This window comes from Macaca mulatta, chromosome 1, assembly GCF_049350105.2.
Source record: "Macaca mulatta isolate MMU2019108-1 chromosome 1, T2T-MMU8v2.0, whole genome shotgun sequence".
Classification (NCBI taxonomy): Eukaryota; Metazoa; Chordata; class Mammalia; order Primates; family Cercopithecidae; genus Macaca; species Macaca mulatta.
Genome location: NC_133406.1, coordinates 4,366,986 through 4,394,928, shown reverse-complemented (window position 1 = coordinate 4,394,928; position 27,943 = coordinate 4,366,986). Strand labels below are relative to the sequence as shown.

The 27,943-nt window shown below is 48.9% G+C and overlaps 1 protein-coding gene and 1 pseudogene across 2 annotated transcripts; one reads left to right on the top strand and one right to left on the bottom strand.

The window, feature by feature from the left end:
* C1H1orf202 (chromosome 1 C1orf202 homolog) lies at positions 1-27,943 on the bottom strand. The gene is made up of 2 exons (XM_077998158.1): positions 27,317-27,943; positions 1-1,674 (listed from the first exon to the last, which is right to left on the bottom strand). Exon 2 carries the CDS (start codon positions 1,194-1,196, stop codon positions 645-647), a length of 552 nt encoding a protein of 183 aa, XP_077854284.1. The 5' UTR covers positions 1,197-1,674; positions 27,317-27,943; the 3' UTR covers positions 1-644.
* Positions 17,648-18,637, top strand: LOC713382 (small ribosomal subunit protein uS5 pseudogene; annotated as a pseudogene). The gene has a single exon (XR_001442014.3). The product of XR_001442014.3 is annotated as a small ribosomal subunit protein uS5 pseudogene (transcript).

Genomic DNA, 27,943 nt, shown 5'->3' with positions numbered 1-27,943 from the left:
TCATTAGCAGGTTTTTATTGATGAGGAAAAGGAAGACGTTAAAGACCCATTCGGGAGCCTCCTGGAGTCCCTTCCCTTTGTTCTTTCAAGTCTAGCACTAGTTTCCAAACTCCCCTGTCCCAACCCCAGCCCAAGCCACCGTTCCTAAATGCCTGTCAACAAAACATAAAAGTAGAGTTCGCTCACTTCAAAGCGGGATGTGAAGCGCAGCATCCTGCTTTAAACGGTTTTTTGGTTTTTGGTTTTTTTTTTTTTTGACGGGGCGTGGTAGCTCACGCCTGCAATCCCTGCACTTGGGAGGCTTAGGATCGCTTGACCCCAGGAGTTTGAGTCCAGCCTGGGCAACACAGTTTTTTTTTTTTGTTTTTTCTGCCTCAAAAAAAATTAAAGGCACTGCAGAGATTGAAAAAGCTTTCCCACCTTCTCCCCTGCAGTGTTTAGAAAGAGACAGTCCGCCCCCGATTCAGCGGGGGGAACCCAGGGCTCCGCGGCACCCGCAGGCTTCAGTTACTGCACCGAGGTCCTCGGGCCAGAGAGAGGCTGCGAGGAGGACGCGGCCGGTTTAGCGCGCTACGAACCTCAAGATCCATGCACATCCCCCCAACATTCCATGTGCTTTCATTCCTACGGCGCTGGGTTTACTTTCATTTATTGCTTCTGTTGACCAGGAAAAAAAAACAATGCTGAGCGTGCACAGGGGGCGCAAAGGGGGGCCGGCTCCTCGTGGCTGCCCGGCGGCGGGGCTGGCGGGCGGGAGCGGCCTGCTCCGGCCGCCCGGGGGCGCTGCTCTGGGGTCGGGCCGCGGCCTCGTGGGCGCCCTGCGCGCGGTCCAGCACCAGCAGCGGGATCTCCTCCAGCCGGTCGGGCCGCTCCTTGCACCGCAGGTAGCGCCGCCTCCACGTCGCCAGCCTCTGGAGCAGCCTCTGCAGGCTCGAGGGGCCCCACAGGCCGCGCTCCGGGCCCGCCTTGCCTGAGCGCGCGTGAGCTTGCCTGAGCTTCTTCCTGCGCGGGCTGCGGAACAGCCGCCGCCAGCACCAGCAGCCCGAGCAGGAGCCGCCGTCGCCGGCCACCACGCGCCGCCCGACCGCCTCCGGCTCCCCGCGCGGAGCGGGGCCCCGCTTCAGGCGCGCCGCCTCCTCCAGCAGCTCATGCTGCGCGCCGCCGCGCCGGGGGCCACCAAGCCGGGGGGCCGCCATGGCCCGCGCAGGCCTCTTCTCCGAGCGCGGGGCCCACGTCTCGGGAACCGTCGGGCTGGACAACCCCGCTGCTGCCTCCAGGACTCCAAAGGGCCCCTCGCGTCCTCTCCCGGGAAGGTGCCCACAGGCCCCCTCCACGCGCTTGGGTTGCCCAGGAAACCCCAACGGTGACCCCACAATGCCCAGCAGAGCCCTTGCCCCCTGCCGCTGGCGGGGTCACCAGAATCCAACGACCCAAGGAATCCCCCAAATAAGTCGGCCAAATTTCGCTGCGAACTGATTTTTCAAATATGGCCTCACCTGGACAAGAAGGAATCTTAGAAGTTCCTGGGGTCCAACTCCTGGTTCACGAACACACACGGCGTCCAGGAGCGGGGGCTGCGCAGCGTTCCCTGGGTCAAGGCGTGGGTTTCAGCCTCAGGTGTGTGGCGCTGGAGATTGGTGTTTTGTGAACTGGTTTCAGGTGGTCTGCCCTTTTCTGTTAACAGGGAACCAGGGTTTCAGGAAAGATCTCAAAACCTAATTTTCTTCATCTGGTCTCACTCAAAGGCCTCTTGTAGGATTGATTGATTTTTTTTTAATAATTTTTTTTTCTGATTGCAAACGTAATATTTTTGAAGAAATTTTTGTAAAACGAATACAAAAAATACTCCTTTTTTCTGCTTTTTTGTATATATTTTCATACTTGATAATTTTCTCCAATTCCAGGCAAAGTTTAATAATAATAGCTGCTCTGGGGGCTGGTCGCGGCGGCTCATGCCTGTAGTCTCCGCGGTTTGGGAGGCCGAGGTGGGCGGATCACTCGAGCCCAGGAGTTGGAGTCCACCCTTGGCAACATGGAGAAACCCTGTCTCTACAAAAAATGCAAAAAAATTTCAGGGCATGGGAAAAAAAAAAAGCTACTCTGGGCACAGCCCTGGAGGGAGGGGCGGGCAGTACCAGAGCTGCTCTGGCAGCTGACTCCGTGGGGCCCCTCCCCGTGGAGACTGAGTGGGATGAAGGGTCAGGCTATGCACTAAAATACAATACAAATATTGAAAATAAATTTTTTTTTAAAAATAAAATTGTTGCCCTCCTACCAAATGGGAAATTAATTTTATCACTGAATAGACATGAAGAAACTGGACTTCAAGGTTGTCCATCTCAGTATTCTGGCAAAAAAAGCATGAAATTGAGCCATTCCTTGCAAAGACCAGGAAATCCAGCATTTCCTACAAGAATGGGGAGTGCTTGGAAAAGAAGAGCTGGCAGAGTATCTCCAGATGCTGACAAGCTTGTAGGACGTACGCAGGGCTGTTCGTGAGGCCAACCAGAGAGGCCCAACTGTGAGTCCTGTCCCTGTCCTTCGGGAGAGGCCGTGCAGCCGACCCTGGGCCAGCCCTGGAGGAACACATCTACTCAGGTGTGTCCTTTCTGCATTCCCTTTCACGGTCCTTAAGTGACTACATCACCTAGTCCAGACCAACACACTGTGCCCTGAGCAAGGTAGAAGATCTGGGGACAAGCCTCTGCCCGTGTTTCCTTGTTTCATTCTTCACAAGGATGAAAACGACTCCACACTCCTTAAGTTTGCCCCCACCTCTCTTATTTTCTCCTTAACAACTCATGCACAGAGCAGTGGTGCTGAGGGGCTCTGCTGCTGGCCCTGTTCCGGATGGGCAGGGCCCCTGAGGAGGGTAAGTCGAGAGGCAGAGGCCCAGAGGGAGGGTCTGGATGACCTAACCCAGCCTTGAAGTTGCCCGTTTTCATCAGCTCTTCCCTGTGTACTCAGCACCCTCCCAAGACCATCTGGGCCTGGCCCTTCCACCTTGCTTTGAGGGTCTGCTCTGGGACCCCCACAAGTGAACTCTGTTGAGGATGCCCACGACCTGAAATGGGTTCTGGAATCTTGGGTTCTCCATGGTCATCCCCACATGTGTCTCCTGACAGACTCCACTCCCAGTAGCAGGGATCTACCTCTGCTCCTTAGAACAGGAAGCTGGGCAGACATGAGCAGGGCAGGAGACCTCCCCTGCCAGGAATGTCAGACAACCACCAGGTGATGGTCAGGTGGTTGTTACTCTTTCGAACATAATAATTGGTCACAGCAGGCATCAGGAAAAGGCAGGCTCCCAACAGGTAGAAAACACCTAACGCTGGTGATGAGCAGCTTCCCAATAAGTTCTCAGGAGTTGGGTGAGTAGGTTCAAGTATGTGCACTAAGAGGCAAAGTGGCGGAGTTTAACTGGTATAGGACCTTCTAGGAACACTCAGCTGACTCAAATGAGTGTGCGCACAACTTCAGTAAACACACTGTGCACGCGGCCCCTGCTCTCAAATGCAAGATGCAGCCCAGCACACGCGCAGACAGCCCACCTCAAGAGAGGAATGGGGAGAAGGAACACAAAGCCCCAGAAGCATGCCAACACATCAGATCCCAAGTCAAAGGCTGAACAGTGCACTTGGATCGCTCAGGTCGCCCATTTGGCCCTCTTCAACTGTGCTTTACTTCCTTTAGTTCCTGCTCCAATACTATCTTTTATTCCCCGCTCTATCACCCTGGCTGGAGCGCAATGGTGCGAGTTCGGCTCACTGCAACCTCCACCTCTGGGTTCAAGTGATTCTCCTGCCTCAGTCTCCTGAGTAGCTGAGATTACAGGCACACGCCACCACGCCCAGCTAATTTTTGTTTCTTTAGTAGAGACGGGGTTTCACCATGTTGGCCAGGATGGTCTCAAACTCCTGATCTCAAGCGATCCACCCGCCTCGGCCTCCCAAAGTGCTGGGATTACAGGTGTGAGTCACCGCATCCAGCCCTACCATCTTCAGCTGAAACAAAGATAGAAGGGTATAGCTGAGGCCAGGAAAGAGAAAGTGACTAGGATAAAAAGGGTAAAAGAGGGTAAGATTTGTTATGCAGATTAAATCAGTGCCTTCTCCAATAATCAGAGTCTCCAGTGACTCAGTCATCTTTCTGTTTCTAGTACCAGGAGGGAGACACTCTTACAAATGGAGAGTATTTATTTATTTATTTATGAGACGTGGTCTCACTCCGTTGCCCAGGCTGGAGTGCAGTGTCGCGATCTCAGCTCACTGCAACCTCTGCCTCCTGGGTTCAAGCCATTCTCCTGCCTCAGCCTCCCGAGTAACTGGAATTACAAGCACACGCCACCACATCCGGCTAATTTTTGTATTTTCAGTAGAGACAGGGTTTCACTATATTGGCTAGGCTGGTCTGGAACTCCAGACCTCAGGTGATCCGCCCGCCTCAGCCTCCCAAAGTGCTGAGATTACAGGCGTGAGGCACCAGGCCCGGCTGCATTTTTTTTTTTACAAATGTAAATTTCTCTTACAAAAGGGTAACCACTCTTGTTTTCAGAGCTTCTCCTGTCTCTGCTGTTTCTCAAAACAACCAGCTCAAAATAATCCTTACACCTGAGAAAACAAAACTAGCTCAGAGATGTCTGAGCTGTGTGAAGTGTGCAGGCCCAGATTCACAAGGCTACAGGACTTCAGTTGTGGACCCTTTGCATCCCACGCTCCTACACATGCCTGGGGGCAATTATTTAATTTTGTTCCTGACTAGCCTCACCCTTTATCTTCATGTTCTTGGAATTTGTGATACAAAGAACAATGTATGGCCAACCAATAGCTTAATGTTACTGTATTTATCTATTTTTTCTTGAGGCGGAGGAGTTTTGTTCTTGTCGCCCAGGTTGGAGTGCAGTGGTGTGATCTCGGCTCACTGCAACCTCCGCCTCCCGGGTTCAAGGGATTCTCCTGCCTCAGCCTCCCGAGTAGCTGGGACTACAGGCACCCACCACTATGCCTGGCTAATTTTTTTTTTTTTTTGTATTTTTAGTAGAAATGGGGTTTCACCATGTTGGTCAGGCTGGTCTTGAACTCATGACCTCATGATCTGCCTGCCTTGGCCTCCCAAAGTGCTGGGATTACAGACATGAGTCATGACACCCAGCCAATTGTAGTGCAAATTCTTGGTGACAATTTAGGAACTGCCTCTTCTTTCTCTTTATTTTTTATTCTTTCTGTTGAGACAAAGTCTTGCTTTGTCGCCCAGGCTGGAGTACAGTGGTGCAGCCTTGGTTCACTGCAACCTCTGCCTCCCGGGTTCACGCCATTCTCCTGCCTCAGCCTCCCGAGTAACTGGGAATACAGGCGCCCGCCACCACACTTGGCTAATTTTTGTATTTTTAGTAGAGGCGGGTTTCACTATGTTGGCCAAACTGGTCTCAAACTCCTGACCTCAAATGATCCACCCAACTCGGCCTTCCAAAGTGTTAAGATTACAGGTGCAAGCCACTGCGTCTGGCCTTCCTTGCATTAAAAAACCCACTTGTAACTGCTGCTAATTAGAGTGTATATTCAGGGCAACTTGAATCTATGCTCCCAGATTGCAGTTCTCAAGCTTGGCCCAAATAAACTCTGTACCTATATTAGTTTTGCCTCTGCTTTTTCCTTTTAAGTTGACATATCCAGTGTAGCTGGCAGGATCCAGAGTGACTATCCCCCCACCTCCTCCCCACTGAGAAAGGAGAAAGGAAAAATCCGGCCAGGCAGGCAGTTACAGTGGTTCCTCAGTTGAATCCTTCCACAGAACAGCCTGCAGGCACAGATGAGGGAACTTGCCAAGGGGGCCTTGCCTAAGACGTGCCCACAGCTGCACAGATAAGAAAGGGTACACAGGTGACTTGCCCAGACATGCCCACAATGGAAATTTCCATCGCCTGACACATGTGCCATAAGGGGAACAAAGCAATATGGAGTAACTCAAGCTAAGGGCCCACATTCACATTAGGAGGATGGGGCGAAGCTACCAGAAATTGGCACCGTATGCAAATGAGATGCCCAGCCCTCATCGGTTTCCTATAAAAGCCTTTGCATTCAACTGTAAAACAGCCACCCTCCTCTGGTTCCCATCTCTGCAGCGGAGAGCTTGCTTCTTCCACTTACTAAACGTCTGCTCCAGCCTCACCCTTTGTATCCACACTCCTTAATTTCTTGGTCCTGAGACAAAGGACTCCAAGTGGTACCTCACAACAAGAGGCTGCTACATTGTGGTGCGGTGGCGAGACTAACGCCACCGCTGTTTCTGAAAATGGCCCTTGATACTAGCGTGAACTCTCTGTCCTCAGGAGTCCTATTGTAAATGCCCAATGGGTTCACCCTGCCTGCTGCCTAGACAGAGCCGATTTATCAAATCCAGGGGAATTACAATAGAGAAAGAGTTATTCAAGCAAAGCCAGCTGTGCCGGAGACTGGAGTTTTATTACTACTCAAATCAGTCTCCCCCGAGCGTTTGGCAGTCCGAGTTTTTAAGGCGAATGTGGTGGGTTGAGGGGAGCCAGTGGGTCAGGAGTGCTGATTGTTTGGATTGGACATGAAACCGTCAGGAGTCGACGCTGTACACTTGTGCTGAGTCAGTGCCTAGGTGGGGGGTGAGGCCGCAAGATCAGATGAGCCAATTTATTGATCTGGGTGGTACCAGCTGGGTGGTGTCTGCAACATATCTCAAGCCCTGTTCTTAGATTTTATAGCAGTGATGTTACCTCCAGGAGCAATCTGGGGAGGGTCAAAATCCCGTAGCCTTCAGCTGCATGACTCCTAGACCATCATTTCCAATCTTTTGATTAGTTTGTTGGTCCCACAAAGGCAGTCTAGTCCCCAGGGAAGAAGGGGCTTTGTTTCCAGAAAGGGCTATCTTCATTTTAAACTGTAAGTTCCACTTGGCTGGGCACGGTGGCTCACACCTGTAATCGCAGCACTTTGGGAGGCCAAGGCTGGCAGATTACCAAAGGTCAGGAGTTTGAGACCAGCCTGACCAACATGGTGAAACCCTGTCTCTACTAAAAATACAAAAATTAGCCAGGCATGGTGGCTAACACCTGTAATCCCAGCTACTTGGGAGGCTGAGGCAGGAGAATCACTTGAACCCAGGAGGCAGAGGTTGCAGTGAGCCGAGATCACGCCACTGCACTCCAGCCTGGGTGACAAGAGTGCCACAATGTCTCAAAAAAAAAAAAAAAAAAAGTTCCACTCCAAGTTAGTTCAGCCTACACCCAGGAATGAACAAGGACAGCTTGGAGGTTAGAAATAAGATGGAGTTGGTTAGGTGAGATCTCTCCCACCATCTCAGTTACAATTTTGCAATGGTGGGTTTCACTATTGGGTGTTTCTGGTGAGTTCTCCTGAATTCAAACTTCTCACTCTTTGGTTGAAGGTCTAGACTTTACCAGAGCTGTCTTGCAAATGCTTTCTTGTCTTTGAGCCTGAGGGCCTCAGTCTCTGTCCTCGCACAGGAAATTTGGGTAAAGAGCTATGCAGAGAACTGTCTTTATTCTACCTCTGCCTCACAGCAGAGGTTCAAATCAAAGGATTGGCAGTTAGCCACCAGTGGTTTTGTTTTACACAATGTGCTTCTTTCTTTCTTCCTTTTCTTCCTTTCTTCCTTCCTTCCTTCCTTCCTTCCTTCCTTCCTTCCTTCCTTTCTTCCTTTCTTCCTTCCTTCCTTCCTTCCTTCCTTCCTTCCTTCCTTCCTTCCTTCCTTCCTTCCTTCCTTCCTTCCTTCCTTCCTTCCTTCCTTCCTTCCTTTCTTTTTGAGACAGAGTCTCACTCTGTCATCCAGGCCGGAGTGCAGCGGTGCGATCTTGGCTCACTGCAACCTCCACCTCCTGGGTTCAAGCAATTATCATGCCTCAGCCTCCCAAGTAGCTGGAATTACAGGCGCATACTACCATGCCCAACTAATTTTTGTATTTTTAGTAGAGATGGTGTTTTGCCATGTTGGTTAGGCTGGTCTTCAGTTCCTGACCTCAGTGATCTGCCTGCCTCGGCCTCCCAAAGTGCTGGGATTACAGGCGTGAGCCGCCACGTCCGGCCTACACAGCATGCTTTTAAGATGACAGCTGTTTTCTATCACTTGAAAATTCTGACTTAGCTTTTCATTTCTGACCAGTTATTCCTAACTGGAAGTATACCCACTTTTTGCTCTCCCAGACAGGTATGAGGGTCCAATCCCCCACAACCTGAGCACTCTGCTGCCACCTGGCAGGTATAGTCACATTTTGACCCTAACCACATCCCTGACCTTGGTCACTTTTGAAAAGTTCATTGGCCGGGCGTGGTGGCTCATGCCTGTAATCCCAGCACTGGGAGGTGGAGGCAGGCGGATCACGAAGTCAGGAGATTGAGACCATCCTGGCTAACACGGTGAAACCCATCTCTACTAAAAATACCAAAAAGTTAACTGGGCATCTGTAGTCCCAGCTACTCAGGAGTCTGAGGCAGGAGAATGGCGTGAACCCGAGAGGTGGAACTTGCAGTGAGCTGAGATCACGACACTGCACTCCAGCCTGGGCGACAGAGTGAGACTCCTTCTCAAAAAAAAACAAAAAAAGTATTTCGTCTTTCATCAATTATGGGAAATTAAGCTTCAAAATCTAAGTGCTCTTCTTAGAGACATCAGCTGGATTTATGTACAGCACTGATGGAAATTATCTTGTAAAAAGCTAGGTAAGTGAAACCATCTAACCCAGGAGAGCCACAAGCAGCAGTAGCCAAAAGAGAGATTCTCTGAATGTCTAAAATAATTCATCTGCACACACAATTGGGGGAAAAAAAAAACCAAAACACTGGTTTTAGACCCAAACCAACCAAATGGGAGACGTCCTTTATGTTTGTCCTTGCCGAAATCTGATAAGAAGATATTTGAAAATATTATTTTTGGTTTTTTTTTCTTTCCTTCTTTGAGACAGGGTCTTGCTCTGTTGCCCAGGCTGGAGTGCAGTGGGCCATTCTCAGCTCACTGCAGCCTGAACTCTTGAGCTCAAGCAATCCTCCCACCTCAGCCTCCTGAGTGTCAGGCCTCTGAGCCCAAGCTAAGCCATCATATCCCCAGTGACCTGCACATATACATCCAGATGGCCTGAAGCAACTGAAGATCCACAGAAGTGAAAATAGCCTTAACTGATGACATTCCACCTCACCCTAACTCATCAATGTACTTTGTAATCTCCCCCACCCTTAAGAAGGTTCTTTATAATTCTCCCCACCCTTGAGAATATACTTTGTGAGATCCACCCCCTGCCCCCAAAACATTGCTCTTAACTCCACCACCTATCCTAAAACCTATAAGAACTAATGATAATCTGCCACCCTTTGCTGACTCCTTTTTCAGACTCAGCTGGCCTGCACGCAGGTGAAATAAACAGCCATGTTGCTCACACAAAGCCTGTTTAGTGGTCTCTTCACACGGACACGTCAGACACTGAGTATCTGGGACTACAGGTGTGCACCCCCACATTCAGCTAATTTTTTTATTTTTTGGAGAGACTGCGTCTCACTATGTTGCCCAGGCTGGTCTTGAACTCCTGGCCTCAAGTGATCCTCCCACCTCAGCTTCCCAAAGTCCTGGGATTGTAGGCATGAGCCACCACACCTGGCTTTTAGAGCTTTAGGGTCGGAAGTCAGCATAATTAAAAGCTGACATCTGGGCTATCATTTTTTAGACAAAGACCAAAAGTCCCTCCCGGTTTTTTCCTCCTTTGGATCTTTGGGAATTTTCTTAGTTGACTGAAACCCCTTTTTAAATGTGTTTGATTCCTCAGTTTGCTTCCTACCTTGTTGGCATAATTTTTACTGAAAAACAGCGTAAAATTTGATGGCCTTTCAGAAAGCTTAGAATCTCCCCAAATTGCCTCTTTTAACACTTGTTCTTCTATTTCCTTCCACTTGAAACCAGCACTGCAAAATTATAAGTGAGACAGTGAAGGCAATCTACCCTTGCCAACTCCATCTTGCTTTTAACCTCCAAACTGTGCTTGTTCATGCCTGGGGGTAGAGGGAACTAACTTTGGAGGAACCTAGTTTATAGTTTCACTTTGAAACAAAGACGAAGCCGGGCGCGGTGGCTCAAGCCTGTAATCCCAGCACTTTGGGAGGCTGAGACGGGCGGATCACAAGGTCAGGAGATCGAGACCATCCTGGCTAACACGGTGAAACCCCGTCTCTACTAAAAAATACAAAAAACTAGCCGGGCGAGGTGGCTGGCGCCTGTGGTCCCAGCTACTCCGGAGGCTGAGGCAGGAGAATGGCGGGAACCCGGGAGGCGGAGCTTGCAGTGAGCTGAGATCCGGCCACTGCACTCCAGCCTGGGCGACAGAGCCAGACTCAGTCTCAAAAAAAAAAAAAAGAAAAAAGAAACAAAGACGATAACAGCCCTTTCCCAAAACAAACTCCCTTCTTGCCTGGGGACTAGACTGCCTTTATAGAAAAAACAAATTAGCCAAAAGATTAGAAATTAGGAGTCATGCAGCTGGAGGCCCCAAGATTCTGAACCTCCCCAAATTGTTCCCGGAGACAACATCACTATTGTAAAATCTAAGATCAGTGCTTGAGGTATTTGGCAGCCCCTGCATCTGATGGATCAGCTGGCACCACCCAGATTAATAAACTGGCTCATGTGAACTTGTGTTTCCCAACCAGAAACTGACTCAGTGCGAGATTCAACTCCGTATGATTTCATCTCTGGCCCAACCAAGCAGCACTCCCGACTCACTGCCCGCCCCTGCCCACCAAATTATCCTTAAAAACTCTCATCCCCGAATTCTTGGTGAGACTGATTTGAGTAATAATAAAACTCCAGGCTGGGCGCCATGGCTTTCGACTGTAATCCCAGCACTGTGGGAGGCCAAGGCAGGCGGATCACCCGAGGTTGGGAGTTCAAGACCAGCCTGACCAACATGGAGAAACCCCGTCTCCACTAAAAATACAAAATTAGCCGGTCATGGTGGCGCATACCTGTAATCTCAGCTACTCGGGAGGCTGAGGCAGGAGAATCGGTTGAACCCGGGAGGCGGAGGTTGTGATGAGCCGAGATCGTGCCATTGCACTCCAGCCTGGGCAACAAGAGTGAAACTCTGTCTCAAAAACAAAAACAAAAAAAACCCAAAATGTACTTTCCTTTCCCCTTTATTATTATTATTTTTATTTTTGAGACAGAGTTAGGCCGGGCGCGGTGGCTCACGCCTGTAATCCCAGCACTTTGGGAGGCCGAGGCGGGTGGATCACGAGTTCAGGAGATCGAGACCATCCTGGCTAACGTGGTGAAACCCCGTCTCTACTAAAAATACAAAAAATTAGCCGGGCGAGGTGGCGGGCGCTTGTAGTCCCAGCTACTCGGAGGCTGAGGCAGGAGAATGGCGGGAACCCGGGAGGCGGAGCTTGCAGTGAGCCAAGATCGCGCCACTCACTCCAGCCTGGGCGACAAAGTGAGACTCCGTCTCAAAAAAAGTGAAAAGAGACGGAGTTTCATTCTTGTTGCCCAGGCTGGAGTGCAATGGCGCAATCTTGGCTCACTGCAACTTCCGCCTCCCGGGTTCAAGCAATTCTCCTGCTTCAGCGTCCCGAGTAGAGTAGCTGGGATTACAGGTGCCCACCACCACACCTGGCTAATGTTTTTTCTTTTTCTTTTCTTTCTTTTTTTTTTATTTTTTTTTATTTTTTTTATTTTTAGTAGAGATGGGGGTTTCACCATGTTGGCCACGCTGGTCTGGAACTCCTGGCCTCAGGTGATGAGCCCGCCTCGGCATCCCAAAGTGCTGGGATTACAGGCATAAGCCACTGTGCCTGGTCGTAAATTCTTATCTTAAGGTGGAGTGCCAATATAAGAAAGGAGGTATAGGACAAAGCTGAAGGTTTCCAAGCTGTTGAAGGTTTATGAAAGATTAATCTCGTGAAAAGAATTTTGTTTGGCTGGGCGTGGTGGCTCACGCCTGTAATCCCATCACTTTGGGAGGCCAAGGAGGGTGGATTACCTGAGGTCAGGAGTTCTAGACCAGGCTGACCAACATGGTGAAACTAAAAATACAAAAATCAGCCAGGCATGGTGGCACACGCCTCTAGTCCCAGCTACTCAGGAGGCTGAGGCAGGAGAATTGCTTGAACCTGGGAGGCAGAAGTTGCAGTGAGCCAAGATCGTACCACTGCACTCCAGCCTGGTTAACAGAGCAAGACCCCGTCTCCAAAAAAAAAAAAAAAATGTTTCATGGAAATCTTATACTGTGTGGTCAATGCTGGCTGAGATTAGATGAATTAATTTGTTTACTAGGTTTTATTAACATTAGCTTTAGGGCTGAACTCAGTAACTCACACCTGTAATGCCAGCACTTTGGGAGGCCAATATGGGAGGCTCCCTTGAGGCTAAGAGTTCGAGACCAGCCTGGGCAACATAGTGAGCCCCTGTCTCTACTACAAATATATATATATATAAATTAGCCAGGCTTGGTGATGCACAACTATGGTCCCAGCTGCTCCAAAGGCTGACGATATTGGAGGATCACCTGAGCCTGGGAGGTCAAGGCTGCAGTGAGCCAAATTCACACCCCTGCACTCCAGCCTGGGCAACAGAGTGAGACCCTTTCTCAAAAACATAATTAGCTTTAGCATGAATAATATACTGACACAAAGATAGAATTTGGTTTTCTCTTTGAATATGATTTTCATATGATATTAATAAGAGGCTGATGCGGTGGCTCACGCCTAGAATCCCAGCACTTTGGGAGGCCAAGGCCGGTGGATCACTGGAGGTCAGGAATTCGAGACCAGCCTGGCCAACTTGGTGAGACCCCATCTCTATTAAAAATACAAAAATTAGCCAGGCATGGTGGCGGGTGCCTGTCGTTCCAGCTACTTGGGAGGCTGAGGCAGGAGAATCACTTGAACCTGGGAGGTGAAGGTTGCAGTGAGCCAAGATCATGCCACTGCACTCCAGCCTGGGTGATAGAGGGAGACTCCATCTCAAAAAAAAAAAAAAAGAGAGAGAGAGATAATAGGCCGGGCGTGGGGCTGACACCTGTAATCCCAGCACTTTGGGAGGCCAAGGCAGGTGGATCACCTGAGGTCAGGAGTTCGAGACCTGCCTGGCTAACATGGCAAAACCCCATCTCTACTAAAAATACAAAATGTAGCCAGGAGTGGTGGCATGTGCCTGTAATCCCAGCTACTCAGGAGACTGAAGCAGGAGAATCTTTTGAACCTGGGAGGTGGAGGTTGCAGTGGGCCGAGATCACGCCACTGAACGCCAGCCTGGGTGACAGAGTGAGACTCTGTCTCAAAAACAAGGCGGGGGGGTGGGTAATAAAAGATTTTTGTTCATCTTTTGCATAAATTGCAAAAAAAAAAAAAAAAGAGGGAAAGACAGATTCTAGTAGTCTCATGCTATCTTTATTAGGTTTTTTGTTATTGTTGTTTAAATCAATTTTTAGTGTTGTTTTAAATAAACATTGTTGATTAATTGGTTTTTTTAAATGTTTTTATTTCCATAGGTTATTGGGGAACAGATGGTGTTTGGTTACATGAGTAAGTTCTTTAATAGTGATCTGTGAGATTTTGGTGCACCCATCACCCAAGCAGCACACACTGAACCCAATTTGTAGTCCTTTATCCCTCACGCCCTTCCCTCCCTGTCCCCCAGGTCCCCAAGGTCTTTTGATTGTTTGGAAAGCTGAGTCTCCTCTCTATCATACAGAAAAATCATACAGAAAACATTGTCAAATAAAAAATGGTGTTTAACTTTCTTTGAGTTATATTTGTATGAATACATTATTAATATGTGTCCCAAAATTATATGAGATTCCTAAAATTCTGATATGTCTTGATATATATTGGCTGACATAATCATGGTTAAATTTTTTTTTTTTTTTTTTTTTTTGAGTTGGAGTTTCACTCTTATTGCCCAGGCTGGAGTGTAGTGGTGTGGTCTCGGCTCACTGCAACTTTTGCCTCCTGGGTTCAAGCGATTCTCCTGCCTCAGCCTCCCGAGTAGCTGGGATTACAGTTGCCCACCACCACGCCCAGCTAATTTTTGTATTTTTAGTAGAGACGGGGTTTCACCATGTTGGCCAGGCTGGTCTTGAACTCTTGACCTCAGGTATCTGCCCTCCTCGGCCTCCCAAAGTGCTGGCATTATAGGCTTGAGCCTGTAAAATAATAATAGGTCATTTAGCCCAAGTGATAATTCAGTTTAGGCACCCGGCCTAAATTGTTGTATGTCATAGAAATAACCAAATTCCTTGTCAGTTGCATCTTTAACCATGACTTCTCTTTTGTCAGCCACAGACAATTATTATTTTACTTTGATTCTTCTCAAAAAGCAGTTTAAATTCATTAAAAGGACACTGACAAGTACTCTTGGATATGGGTTTCTTTTTTCTTTCTTTTTTTTAGATGGAGTCTCGCTCTGTCGCCAGGCTAGAGTGCAGGGACACGATCTTGGCTCACTGCAGCCACTGCCTCCCGGGTTCGAGCGATTCTCCTGCCTCAGCCTCCCTAGTAGCTGGGAGTACAGGTGCGCACCACCACACCCAGCTAATTTTTGTATTTTTAGTGGAGACAGGGTTTCACCATGCTGTCTAGGACGGTCTTGATCTCTTCACCTTGTGATCTGCCCGTCTTGGCCTCCCAAAGTGCTAGTTTACAGGTGTGAGCCACCACGCCCTGCCGGATATGGGTTTCTGATAACTTTGGAGATCATATCACTGGACTAAGTAAAAACTTTCAGAACTCTAATAAACTGATGCGTTCACGAAGATTGCTAACCCAACATCCAGAAGAACGAGAATTCATTGCGTGGGACTGACCTGATAGAGGACTGGAATGATTTTTATGACTTTGTGTTAAAAACATTGCTGATTCTTTTTATATTTGTTTTCCAGAGTCAATAAAACGTTTTTCTTTTGAGCTATTTATAGCTTATAGCAATTAGGTAAAACATAACTTTGGGAACAAAATTGAAACAATTGTCTTTCTCTCTACCTCGTTTCTCTAAAATCTGGAAACTACGAGTATTGTATTTTATGGCAATCTAGTTATTTGTAGTTCAATAAGAATCTGTTTTATGTAACAGGACCCAGTCGAGACACTAGTTATTTTACCAAGGCTTTCACTCTCATAGCATATTTTCAGATATGATGAGACTGCTTTGAGGAATTGAGATTTTGACTTTACAAAGCCAATTAAAATCCCCTTTGAAAAACTGGCCTGGTGGCCGGGCGCGGTGGCTCAAGCCTGTAATCCCAGCACTTTGGGAGGCCGAGGCAGGCGGATCACAAGGTCAGGAGATCGAGACCATCCTGGCTAACACGGTGAAACCCCGTCTCTACTAAAAAAAAAACACAAAAAACTAGCCGGGCGAGATGGCGGGCGCCTGTAGTCCCAGCTACTCGGGAGGCTGAGCCAGGAGAATGGCGTGAACCCGGGAGGCGGAGCTTGCAGTGAGCCGAGATCCGGCCACTGCACTCCAGCCTGGGCGACAGAGCGAGACTCCGTCTCAAAAAAAAAAAAAAAAAAGAAAAGAAAAACTGGCCTGGTACCTTGTATACACAGTTCCCTTTCAAGGTTTCTGTTCTTGCAGCAAGTAAAGAATGTTACTTTCTGGCCTGGTGCAGTAACTCATGTCTGTAATCCCAGCACTTTGGGAGACTGAAGCGGGCAGATCACTTGAGGTCAGGAGTTCAAGACCAGCCTGGCCAACATGGCAAAACCCTGTCTCTACTAAAAATACAAAAATTAGCTGGGTGTGGTGGCGCATGCCTGTAATCCCAGCTACTCAGAAGGCTGAGGCACGAGAATTGCTGGAACCTAGGAGGTGGAGGTTGCAGTGAGCTAAGATTATACCACTGCACTCCAGCCTGGATAACAGACCGAGACTCCGTCTCAAAAAAAAAAAAGTCACTTTCTGATTGGCCCAAGAACATCAAGATGTTTTGGAGACCTTGAGAAGAGTGGAGTTCACCCGGCTGGTACAGGTATTACAGGTACAGTCTAATGGTGAATCCTTGGCTTGGTTTCTTAGCCTTGAGGCTTTTAAGAGTCTAATTTGAAATTCCTTATGAAAGGTTCAGCAAAGCTAACCTGAAGCAGCCTATACGGCTGATCACTATTCTTGCACTTTATGCAAATAATCAGCCCAAATATAATACTAAAACTTATTTTGCAAGTGAATTAGTCCTAGTAAGATTTATTTTGGTAAAAATGGGGACTGCAGAGAGGGAAGAGTTACGTTTCAGAAGAAAACCATAGCACACCTGTTATTCGATTCTAACCCTGCCCATTGTTTTGAGTTATTATCATTTTCCTTTTGGACTGAATCTCCAATTGAATAGGTTTTTTTTACTATGTATCTCTCGTTGTTTTACTTCTTCTGAGAAAACCAAAAGTATGAAATTCTGATGACTGCAGATGAGTCAACAAGCGACATCAGTTATATAAATTAGAGGCTAGACTGAGGACTGTTCCGGAACAAACCTTCCCAGGGCTGCATTATGAAGGATGTCGATCACTCTCGCCTAAGCAGAGATCGGTCATCAATGCTTTCATGGGAAGGTTGTTGATCCACAGTGGGGAGATGAGGAAAGAAAAGTAGCTCGGAGCAGTCTGAGCGATGTCAGGTATGCAAGCCGCAAAAGACGGGAGTACAGACCTCAGTCCTGCTGCCCACACATCCATGCCTAGGGGTAGTTGTTTAAAGCCATTTTGTTCCTAACTAGCTGCTTTAGCCTTTATCTTCATGTTCCTGGAATTTGTGATACAAAGAACAACGTATAATCAATCAATAGTTTATGTTGTTTTAATGTAAATTCTTGATAACTCAGAAACCGCCTCTTCTTTGTCTTTAAAACTTCACTTGTCACTGCTGCTTATCAGACTGTATGTTCAGGGCAACTTGAATCTACACTGCCCGGCTGCCACCCCCAAGCCTGGCCCAAACAATCTCTTTACTTATATTAATTATGCTTCAGCTTCTTCCTTTTAGGTCACCATGTCAAAGAGGCATATTTTGGGGTGGCATATTCTGATCTACACAATCATCTGGGCAGGAGTGTGTTCAGTTCCCATCACCTCTGAGCGCACCCGAACTGTCTTTTGCTTGTCCCCTCACCTTGGCATGACGGCATAGGAGCTGGCCCTTCCCCCACTCCATTCATTGCCCTTTAAGAATTACTGTAGGCCGGGCGCCGTGGCTCACGCCTGTAATACCAGCACTCTAGGAGGCTGAGATGGGCGATCACAAGGTCAGGAGATCAAGACCATCTTGGCTAAAACGGTGAAACCCTGTCTCTACTAAAAATACAAAAAATTAGCCAGGAGTGGTGGCGGGCCCCTGTAGTCCCAGCTACTCAGGAGGCTGAGGCAGGAGAATGGCGGGAACCCGGGAGGCGGAGCTTGCAATGAGCCAAAGCCGAGATCCCGCCACTGCACTCCAGCCTGGGCCACAGAGTGACACTCCCTCTCAAAAAAAAAAAAAGAAGTATTGTATGTGGCAGGGCGTGGTGGCTCATGCCTGTAATCCCAGCACTTTGAGAGGCTGAAGTGGGTGGATCACCTGAGGTGAGGCGTTCGAAACCAGCCTGGCCAACATGGCGAAACTACATCTCTACTAAAAATACAAAAATTAGCTTCTTCTCCAAGAGAACACCAAATGGCGGATGACGCCGGTGCAGCGGGGGGGCCCGGAGGCCCTGGGGGCCCTGGGATGGGGAACTGCAGTGGCTTCCGCGGAGGTTTCGGCAGTGGCATCCGGGGCCGCGGTCGCGGCCGTGGACGGGCCGGGGCAGAGGCCGCGGAGCTCGCAGAGGCAAGGCCGAGGATAAGGAGTGGATGCCCGTCAGCAAGCTGGGCCGCTTGGTCAAGGACATGAAGATCAAGTCCCTGGAGGAGATCTACCTCTCCTCTTTGCCCATTAAGGAATCTGAGATCATTGACTTTTTCTTGGGGGCCTCTCTCAAAGACGAGGTTTTGAAGATGATGCCGGTGCAGAAGCAGACCCGTGCTGGCCAGCGCACCAGGTTCAAGGCGTTTGTTGCTATCGGGGACTACAATGGCCACGTTGGCCTGAGTGTTAAGTGCTCCAAGGAGGTGGCCACTGCCATCCGTGGGGCCATCATCCTGGCCAAACTCTCCATTGTCCCGGTGCGCAGAGGCTACTGGGGGAACAAGATTGGCAAGCCCCACACCGTCCCTTGCGAGGTGACGGCCGATGCGGCTCTGTGCTGGTGCGCCTCACCCCTGCACCCAGGGGCACTGGCATCGTCTCAGCGCCTGTGCCCAAGAAGCTGCTCATGATGGCTGGTATTGATGACTGCTACACCTCAGCCCGGGGCTGCACTGCCACCCTGGGCAACTTCGCCAAGGCCACCTTTGATGCCATCTCTAAGACCTACAGCTACCTGACCCCTGACCTCTGGAAGGAGACTGTGTTTACCAAGTCTCCCTATCAGGAATTCACTGACCACCTTGTCAAGACCCACACCAGAGTCTCCGTGCAGCAGACCCAGGCTCCAGCTGTGGCTACAACATAGGGTTTTTATACAAGAAAAATAAAGTGAATTAAGCCTGTTAAAAAAAAATAAAATAAAAAAATAAAAGTAAAAATAAAAATACAAAAATTAGCCAGTCGTCGTGGTGGGTGCCTGTAATCCCAGCTACTCAGGAGGCTGAGGCAGGAGAATTGCTAGAACCCAGGAAGCAGAGATTGCAGTGAGCCAAGATGGCACCACTGCACTCCCGCCTGGGCAACAGAGCGAGACTCCATCAAAAGAAAGAAAGAAAGAGAGAAAGAGAAAAAGAGAGGAAAGAGAGGAAAGAAAAGAAAAGAAAGAAAGAATTGCTGTATGTTTTATTTGCTCCTTCTCTCTTCTCCACTGGGTGCTTCCTCCTTGTATGTATGTAGGCTGTCGACGCCTCCAGCCTCCTGGTATAATGCACAAGGCCAGGCCTACAGACAGATTGGGAGGGTAGAAACTACAAGCCCTAACTCAGGTTATCACTTATATAGATGGTGAAAGGAAAAGCAGGCAAAGATGCTAGCTCCCTATGGCCCTCACACCAGGCAATGCTGAAGCAAAAGGGGTCAGCTGACTGCAGTGCCAGTGGTGGCACATGCTGTTGCTGGAGAGCTGCTGCCATGCGGCCACTAGTTTACCACCTGCAACTGTGCCCTACGTGAGGGAGGGAAAGGGAGGAAGGCCCATACACCACCAGAACCTGTTGAACTAAAAGGAAAGGGCTGAGGCATAAAATAGAATGTAAAGTGGTTACGTGAGCCGAAGTGAGGAGGGCTGCCCGGGACACAGTTTCAGGCTGCCTTGGGGAGTGCACCATCAGAACTTTGTTACAAACAGGCTTTTATTTATTTATTTATTTATTTATATTGTTGTTGTTGTCATTGTTGTTGAGACAGAGTCTCACTCTGTTGCCCTGGCTGGAATACAGCAGCACGATCTTCGCTCACTGCAACCTCCATCTCCCGGGTTCAGTTCAAACGATTATCGTGCCTCAGCCTCCCAAGTAGCTGGGATTACAGGAGCGCGCCACCAGGCCCGGCCAGTTTTTGTGTTTTTAGTAGACATGGGGCTTCACCACGCTGACCAGGTTGGTCTTGAACTCCTGACCTCAAGAGATCTGCCGGCCACAGCCTCCCAGAGTGCTGGGATGACAGGGGTGAGCCACCGAGCGTGGCCTACATTTTTTTGTGGTTGTTTTTATCTTTTTAGTTTAGTTTTTTATTTTTCTTTCTTCTTTCTTTGTTTTTCTCCTTTTTTAGTTTTATTTCTTTGTGTTTGTATTTTTTTCACAAGTAGATTTTTAAAGGCAAAAGGCACAAGGAGTGGGCTGATACAAGGTTGTCTGCCAGGACTCCTCACTGGAGGGCGGGGTGGCACTGGATGCTGACTGGCTCCACGTTGCTGAGCTATGGCATTTGAGGGAGGGTGCCAGTGTAGGGCATTTTATGGCTACTTGGCATCACTGAATCTGGAGCCCACATAGCAAGTGGCTTCAAGAGGAAATTATTTAGCTCAAGGAGGAGTGAGAGGCAAGTTCTGCCACATTTTCAATGTTTCTCTGGGCCTGATCTTTTAAAGGTGCTCACATTCCTCAGATTAAACGTTTTCTTTTTCTTTCTCAAACCCGAGAAGTGATGGGAAATGATCTCGTGCCATCCTCTCAGGAAGGAAGGAGTCAGGCAGAAAACGGTCTTGCAGCTTCTCACAAGCCTCCCATGACCCCGTGCTCCCAGAGTATCACAGGCTGATCAGATTAAATCCAGACTCACCTTCCACTGCAATTCAAGCCTGGCTTCTGTGGCCCCTGTGGGTATGAACCAGGTCCCCAGGGCACTATTCCCCTGCACAAACCACTCCACACGTTTCCTGAACCTTTCTCTGGCTGTAATGGGCTGAACTGTGCGCCTCCTTCCCCAATTCATATGTTGAAATAGTAACCGCCAAAGCCTCAGAATGGGGCTATATTTTGAGATAGGGCCTTGAAAGAGATAATTAAGTTAAAATGAGGTCGTAAGGGTGTTCCCCAATCCAATACTACTGCTGTCCTTATAAGAAGAGGGGATTAGGGCCAGGCACAGGGGCCCACTCCTATAATCCCAGCACTTCGGGAGGCTGAGGCTGGTGGATCACTTGAGGTCAGGAATTGGAGACCGGCCTGGCCAACATGGTGAAACCCCATCTGTACTAAAAATACAAAATTAGCCAGGCGTGGTGGTGTATGCCTGTAGTCCCAGCTACTCCAGAGGCTGAGGCAGGAGGATGGCTTGAACCTGGGAGGCAGAGGTTGCAGTGAGCTGAGATCACACCACTGCACTCCAGCGTGGGCGACAGAGAGCACTCACAGTGGGGCAACCAGGTGAGGACGGGGCAAGAAGGCAGCCACCTACAAGCCAAGGAGAGAAGCTTCGGAAAAAACAACCCTGCTGACATCTTGACTCTGGACTTCCAGCCTCCAGAATTATGAGAAAATAAATGTCAGTTGTTTAAGGCACCTATTTGTGGTACTTTGTTATGGGGGCTTCCGCAAATTAATACACTGACAGACTGGCATTTAACTGCATTTCATTTTGTCTCTCTTATCGCTAGGTCATTCCATCCTCACGACACCAAGAGGCACCTCCTCAGCAGCCCAGCGCCCAGCCTCCTCCATGCAAAGATGCCCTTCTATGGTTGTCTCTGTGTAGCTCCTGCCAGGCCTGTGCATCTGCAGATGCTCTCAGGCCACCCAGGGTCGCCTAGTGAAGGTTGGGGCAGCCGCAGACAGATCCTCAGGTCTGGCCTAGAGATGTGAATTTTCAGACACCTGTTGCCATTCACAGCTGCTCAGGCTAGTCCCAGGGTACCCCGGGTCTGGGCTTGCAGGTAAAATACAGGATGCCCTGCTGAAGTTCAATGTTAGATAAACAAGAAATAATGTTCTAATATAAGTAAGTCCTAAATGATGTTGCACAGACGTGTGTGTGTGTATGTATAATTTTTTTTGAGACAAAGGCTCACTCTGTTGCCCAGGCTGGAGTGCAGTGGCACCATCTTGACTCACTGCAACCTCTGCCTCCTGGGTTCAAGTGATTCTTGTGCCTCAGCCTCCAAATAGCTGAGACTACAGACAGGCGTGCACCACCACAACTCGCTACTTCTTGTATTTTTGGTAGAGACGGGGTTTTACCATGTGGGCCAGGCTGGTCTTGAACTCCTGGCCTCAAGTGATCTGCCTCCCTTGGCCTTCCAAGTGCTAGGATTACAGGCGTGAGCCATTGCTCCCGGCCAGCCTACTTAAAAAGTATTTGTTTACCTGAAATTCCAGTTTAACTGAGCATCCTGTATTTTTAGTTGTTACCCTACCAGGGCCGTGAGGAGAGTAGGAGAGCACCTCCTCAATAAGGCACTTTGCGGGGTGGGGGGTTTCCTGCACATCCCTCAGAAGATCTCCTGGACCAAGAGCTGCCCGGAAGCCGGAGAGCTCTCCACATTCCCTAAACCTGAGCAGCGGTGGCCTCTTCTCAGGCCACCCTGTCCTAGCACAGAAACTCAGCACAGCACGGAGACCCGGAGTCTCCAAAACGGAGAAGAGTTCACCTTATAAAATAACGTGCTGTGAGAACTTTCATTCCTCTTCCCCAGGATTCTAAAGAAGTGGCAGCAGATTTGGTCACAGCTCATGGTACCCCAAATCCAGGAAAAAAAAAAAAAATAGTACAACTGAGAACTAAGCTTTGGGTCATTCAGACCCAATTCTGAATTAGCAGTACGGCCTTGTGTGAGTGGTAGACCCACTCTAAACCCCAGTTGTCCCATCAGAACACGGGATTCCTATTCCTGCCGTTCTTATGGTGTCATTGTGAGGAGTGAATGAGACGGGACACGTAAGGGCTAAAGACCGCGCCTGGCACCAAGCCCGTGCTCGATCGTTGGTGGCTGCCACAGCCATGGATTCCCCTCCGTTTTTGCCCTGCTCACATCTGCTCCAAACACTCCCCAGCCTGTGTGGGTTCTCGTACATGAGCCCCAGCAGTGCCTTTGCTTCTGAAAGCCTAGAGGTAATGACTTGCTGGGCGAGCTCAAACTCCTGGAAGCTCTCCCAGGAAAACTTGGGACGCGAAGATGTGCCCTAGAAGGGAACAGATGGCTTCTGTTTTTGTGCGTGGTATGGACGGCAAAAGGTCAGTGAGCTCTGTAGGAGACAGCACGGTGCCAAGGGGACCCATGTCACCTTCTTCACCTCTGCCTTGCTCACCTCTGCCCCTGTCTCAGACACCTGCTGACATATGACCAGGTGCGGATGGAGCAGTGCCAGCCACGCCCTGGGATGAGGAGATCAAGCTGGTGCTCAGCCCCAGCAAGGTGGGGTCAGTGACATCCCTATACGTGAATGGGGACACATTTGTAAGCAGAGATATGAAGTGAGAGAATGAGATCACCCACAGTGACATCTGCCACCACCCGGGTGACTGGGCCAAACGTAGGCTGTGGAATTGGAACAAAATATTTGTGTTTAGATATTGACTGCATTCTAATATATAGACTTTGCAAGGTAAACATTTCAAAATCATTCTTTATTACGAGAACCAAATGTTTTCTCCAGATATTTTGAAAAACTTTTGATGATATCAATGCATCCTAGGAAAGGCCTTGCTCCCATGATAGGAAAGTAAATTCTAGGCCGGGTGCGGTGGCTCAAGCCTGTAATCCCAGCACTTTGGGAGGCCGAGGCGGGTGGATCACGAGGTCAGGAGATCGAGACTATCCTGGCTAACATGGTGAAACCCCGTCTCTACTAAAAATACAAAAAAACTAGCCGGGCGTGGCGGCGGGCGCCTGTAGTCTCAGCTACTTGGGAGGCTGAGGCGGGAGAATGGCGTGAACCCGGGAGGTGGAGCTTGCAGTGAGCCGAGATCACGCCACTGCACTCCAGCCTGGGAGACACAGCGAGACTCCGTCAAAAAAAAAAAAAAAAAAAAAGAAAGTAAATTCTATATCCAAGGACATTGGGTAACTACAGCCTCGAATGTTCATATGCTATGATAATGACGATTGTGAGGGAGCCAGATTCTGTCTTCTTTACTGTGAGCAGGTAGATCCTTTCATCAGTATGTCAAGGCTACTGAAATGTTATAAATGTTAGTGTAGCTCGATGTCAGACAGGGGACAGGGTCTTTGCTTGGAAGCCTCTCAAATCCAGGGCCTGTGGAACGCCAAAGCATTCCCTCTGAGATTGCGATGAATCTTTTGTCTCCTAATTCCCCTTTCTTTTCCCTTTTTCTTTTTCTTTTTTTTTTTTTTCTTTTTTTTTTTAGGCGGAGTTTTGCTCTTGTTGCCCAGGCTGGAGTGCAGTGGCACAAACTCGGCTCACCACAAACTCCGCCTCCCAGGTTCAAACGATTCTCCTGCCTCAGCCTCCCAGGTAGCTGGGATTACAGGCACCCGCCCCCACGCCCGGCTAATTTTGTATTTTTAGTAGAGACGGGGTTTCGCAATGTTGGTCAGGCTGGTCTCGAACTCCTGACCTCAAGTGATCCACCTGCCTCCACCTCCCAAATGCTGGGATTACAGGCATGAGCCACCATGCCCAGCCTCTTTTTTCTTTTTTTTTTTGTTTTGAGATGGAGTCTCACTCTGTCACCCAGGCTGGAATACAGTGGGCAATCTTGGCTCACTGCAACCTCCACCTCCCAAGTTCAAGCGATCCTCCTGTCTCAGCCTCCCAAGTAACTGAGATTACAGGCACACCACCATGACTGGCTAATTTTTTTGTATATTTACTAGAGATGAGATTTCACCATGTTGGCTAGGCTGGTCTCGAACACCTGACCTCAAATGATCCCCCTGCCTCAGCCTCCCAAAGTACTGGGTTTACAGGCATAAGCCACTGTGCCTGGCCCTCATTCCCTTTCTGTGTGATCTCTCCACCTCCTCTCTGACTTTCACAGGACCCTCTCCCACAGGAAGCATGAAATATTTTGAAATTCATACACTGTCATCAAGATTTTGGAGGGAGTAGCCAGGCAGTGGCTGGCTCATGCCTGTAATCCCAACATTTTGAGAGGCCAAGGCAAGAGGATCACTTGAGCCTAGGAGTTTGAGGCCAGCCTGGGCAACATAACAAGACCCTGTCTCTATTTAAAAAAAGGATTTTGGAAGTGGCAATGGATAAGGGGCTCACACCACAAAAATGTAAACCATTTCCCAAAGAACAACAAACATGGTTCCCAAGGTATTCTCTACCTCTGTGGAGCCCTGGAGGCCAAACCCCAGCCTCTCTCACTCTTCCTATCTCCTTTTTTTTTTTTTTTTTTTTTTTTTTGAGATGGAGTCTTGCTCTGTCGCCCAGGCTGGAGTGCAGTGGCGCGATCTTGGCCCACTGCAAGCTCTGCCTCCCAGGTTCACGCCATTCTCCTGCCTCAGCCTAGGGAGTAGCTGGAATTACAGGGGCCCACCACCACGCCCGGCTAATTTTTGTATTTTTAATAGAGATGGGGTTTCCCCATGTTGGCCATGCTGGTCTCAAACTGCTGACATCATGATCCACCCGCCTCAGCCTCCTAAAGTGCTAGGATTACGGGCGTGAGCCACTGCACGGTCTCCTATCTCCATTTTTTAAAGAGATGAGGTCATGCTCTGTCACCCAGGCTGGAGTGCAGTGGTGCAATCCTAGCTCACTGCAGCCTTAAACTCCTGGGCTCAGGTGATTCTCCTGCCTCAGCCTCCCAAGTAGCTAGGACTACAGGTGCATACCACCACACCTGGCTAACTTGGTTTTTTTCTCTTTTTTTTTTTTTTTGAGACAGGGTCTCGCTCTGTCATCCAGGCTGGAGTGCAATGGCGTGATCTTGGTTCACTACAACTGCCTCCCAGGTTCAAGCGATTCTCCTGCCTCAGCCTCCCGAGTAGCTGGGACTACAGGCACACACCACAATGCCTGGCTAATTTTTGTATTTTTAGTAGACATGGGGTTTTACCACGTTGGCCAGGCTAGTCTCAAACTCCTGACCTCGTGATCTGCCTGCCTTGGCCTCCCAAAATGCTGGGATTACAGGCATGAGCTACCGTGCACGGCCAGTGTTTTATTTTTTATTTTTTGTAGAGAAGGGGTCTCACTATATTGCCCAGACTGGTTTATTTTTTATTTTTTGTAGTGACAGGGCTCACTGTGTTGTCCAGGCTGGTCTCAAACTCCTGGGCTCAAGGGATCCTCCTGCCTCAGCCTCCCAAAGCATTGGGATTGAAGGTGTGAGCCACTGCACCTGGCCACCAACTTCTTTTAATCCTGCTACTTCTCTTTTCTACTCTTTCAGGATTAAAATAAAATTAGTCCTTTTCCCTTGTTCATGGCAAAGGAGTTTTCCCTTTCTACGGATTTTTTTGACACTTGTAGGCTGACTTCAGGCTTTTACCTCCCTGAAGCATGCTTGGTATTTTCGTAGAGATACATATTTCTACCTAAGAAGGATTCTTTTGCACCTCCTTACATTAAGTATGTTTCTATTGTTATAATGTAGACCTTTGCAGGATTACCTCCCTGTAAGATCACAGGTGGTGGGTGGATGAATGAGGAAGAGGGGAGACATATTCTTGAGTCAGCATCGTTAGAATTACCACCACCACAACCACCATCATCACTTCCATTCATTAACTCTTGCTGGTGGTTTTTTTGTTTTATTTTTTGAGATGAAATCTCGCTCCTGTCCCCCAGGCTGGAGTGCAGTGGCACGATCTCGGCTCACTGCAACCTCTGCTTCCCAGGTTCAAGCGATTCCCCTGCCTCAGCCTCTGGAGTAGCGGGGACTACAGGTGCCCGCCACCACGCCTTGCTAACTTTTGGTATTTTAGTAGAGGTGGGGTTTCACCATGTTGGCCAGGATGGTCTTAATCTCCTGACCTCATGATCCACCTGCCTTGGCCTCCCAAAGTGCTGGCATTACGGGCGTGAGCCACCACTCCTGGCCAACTCTTGCGGTTTTAAGTAATGTAAGGGCATTGCGTACATGATCTCATTCAGGCCTATGAGATAGGTAGAAAGAAACTCCCATTTCACAAGTGAGGACACTAAACAACCAATTACACTTAATTCTCTACAGCTGAGCAGAGATGACAGGCTAACCTGGAGAGGCTTGTGGCTAGAACCCTGCCTGGTGGATCAACTGGGAATTTGACTTGCCCTCCTGGATGGACAACTAGAAACCACCAGGCAGGGGTAGGTAGAAGGAGGTCTGGAAGATTTCAATCAGGCACAGATATGGGATTTTTGTTTATTTTTGGGTTTTCTTTTTTTTTTTTTTTTTTTTTTTGAGATGGCGTCTCGCTCTGTTGCGCAGGCTGGAGTGCAGTGGCGCCATCTCACTGCAACCTCCACTTCCTGTGCTCAAGCAATTCTCCTGCCTTGGCCTTCTGAGTAGCTGGACTACAGGCGCCCGCCACTACCCCCAGCTAATTTTTTGTATTTTTAGTAGAGACGGGCTTTCACCATGTTGGCCACGCTGGTCTCAAACTCCTGACCTCATGATTCGCCCGCCTCGGCCTCCCAAAGTACTGGGATTACAGGCGTGAGCCACCATGCCGGGTCATCTTTTTAACAGTATTATTTTGAAATTTTCAATAGTTTGGGGGGTACAGGTGAGTTTTGGGTTACATGGATGAGTTCTACAGTGTGAATTCTGAGGTGTCGGTGCCTCTGCACCTGAGCAGTGTACCCTGAACCCAATGTGTAGTCTCTTATCCCTCAACCCCCTTGTCACCTCCCCCAATATATCTATATAAAGAGGAGCTTATTAAGTATTAACTCACATGATCACAAGGTCCCACAATAGGCTGTCTGCAGGCTGAGGAGCAAGGAAGCCAGTCCGAGTCACAAAGCTGAAGAACTTGGAGTCTGATGTTCAAGGGCAGGGAGCATCCAGCCTGGGAGAAAGATGTGGGCTCCAGGCTAGGCCAGTCTAGTCCAAGGACAGCCGTGAGGCTCTTGGTATAGCTGTGACTACGAAGCAGCAAAGCAGGTGACACAGCCCACACAACACCAAGGCCCTTGGTGCCTTTTGTGGATAACTAGGCCAGAGCCTTTTCTGTCAAAGTCAAGTGGAGAATTCGGGCAATGCGCCGTGTGAGTCTGTCGGCAAAATCTCAAAGTTCTTGAGGTGTGCACTGAAGGGGTCCCACCCTGAGGTTGCTGGGCAGAAAATCCAGGTGATTCAAATAAACTGGGGCTGAGCCCTCAATGGCTAGGATAAGTGGTTCACTCCAGACTCTGCTTTGTTCAAAAGGGACTTGGGCCAAAGGCTGCATTTATTTTGGCAAATGTTTTATTTAAGAAAGCCCAACACATTCCTTACTGAACACTCAACAGTCAACACAGCCTCAGAAAAACATATGTGGGCAAGTAATGTTGTATCTGAAAAGAAAGAAAAGCTTCAATCT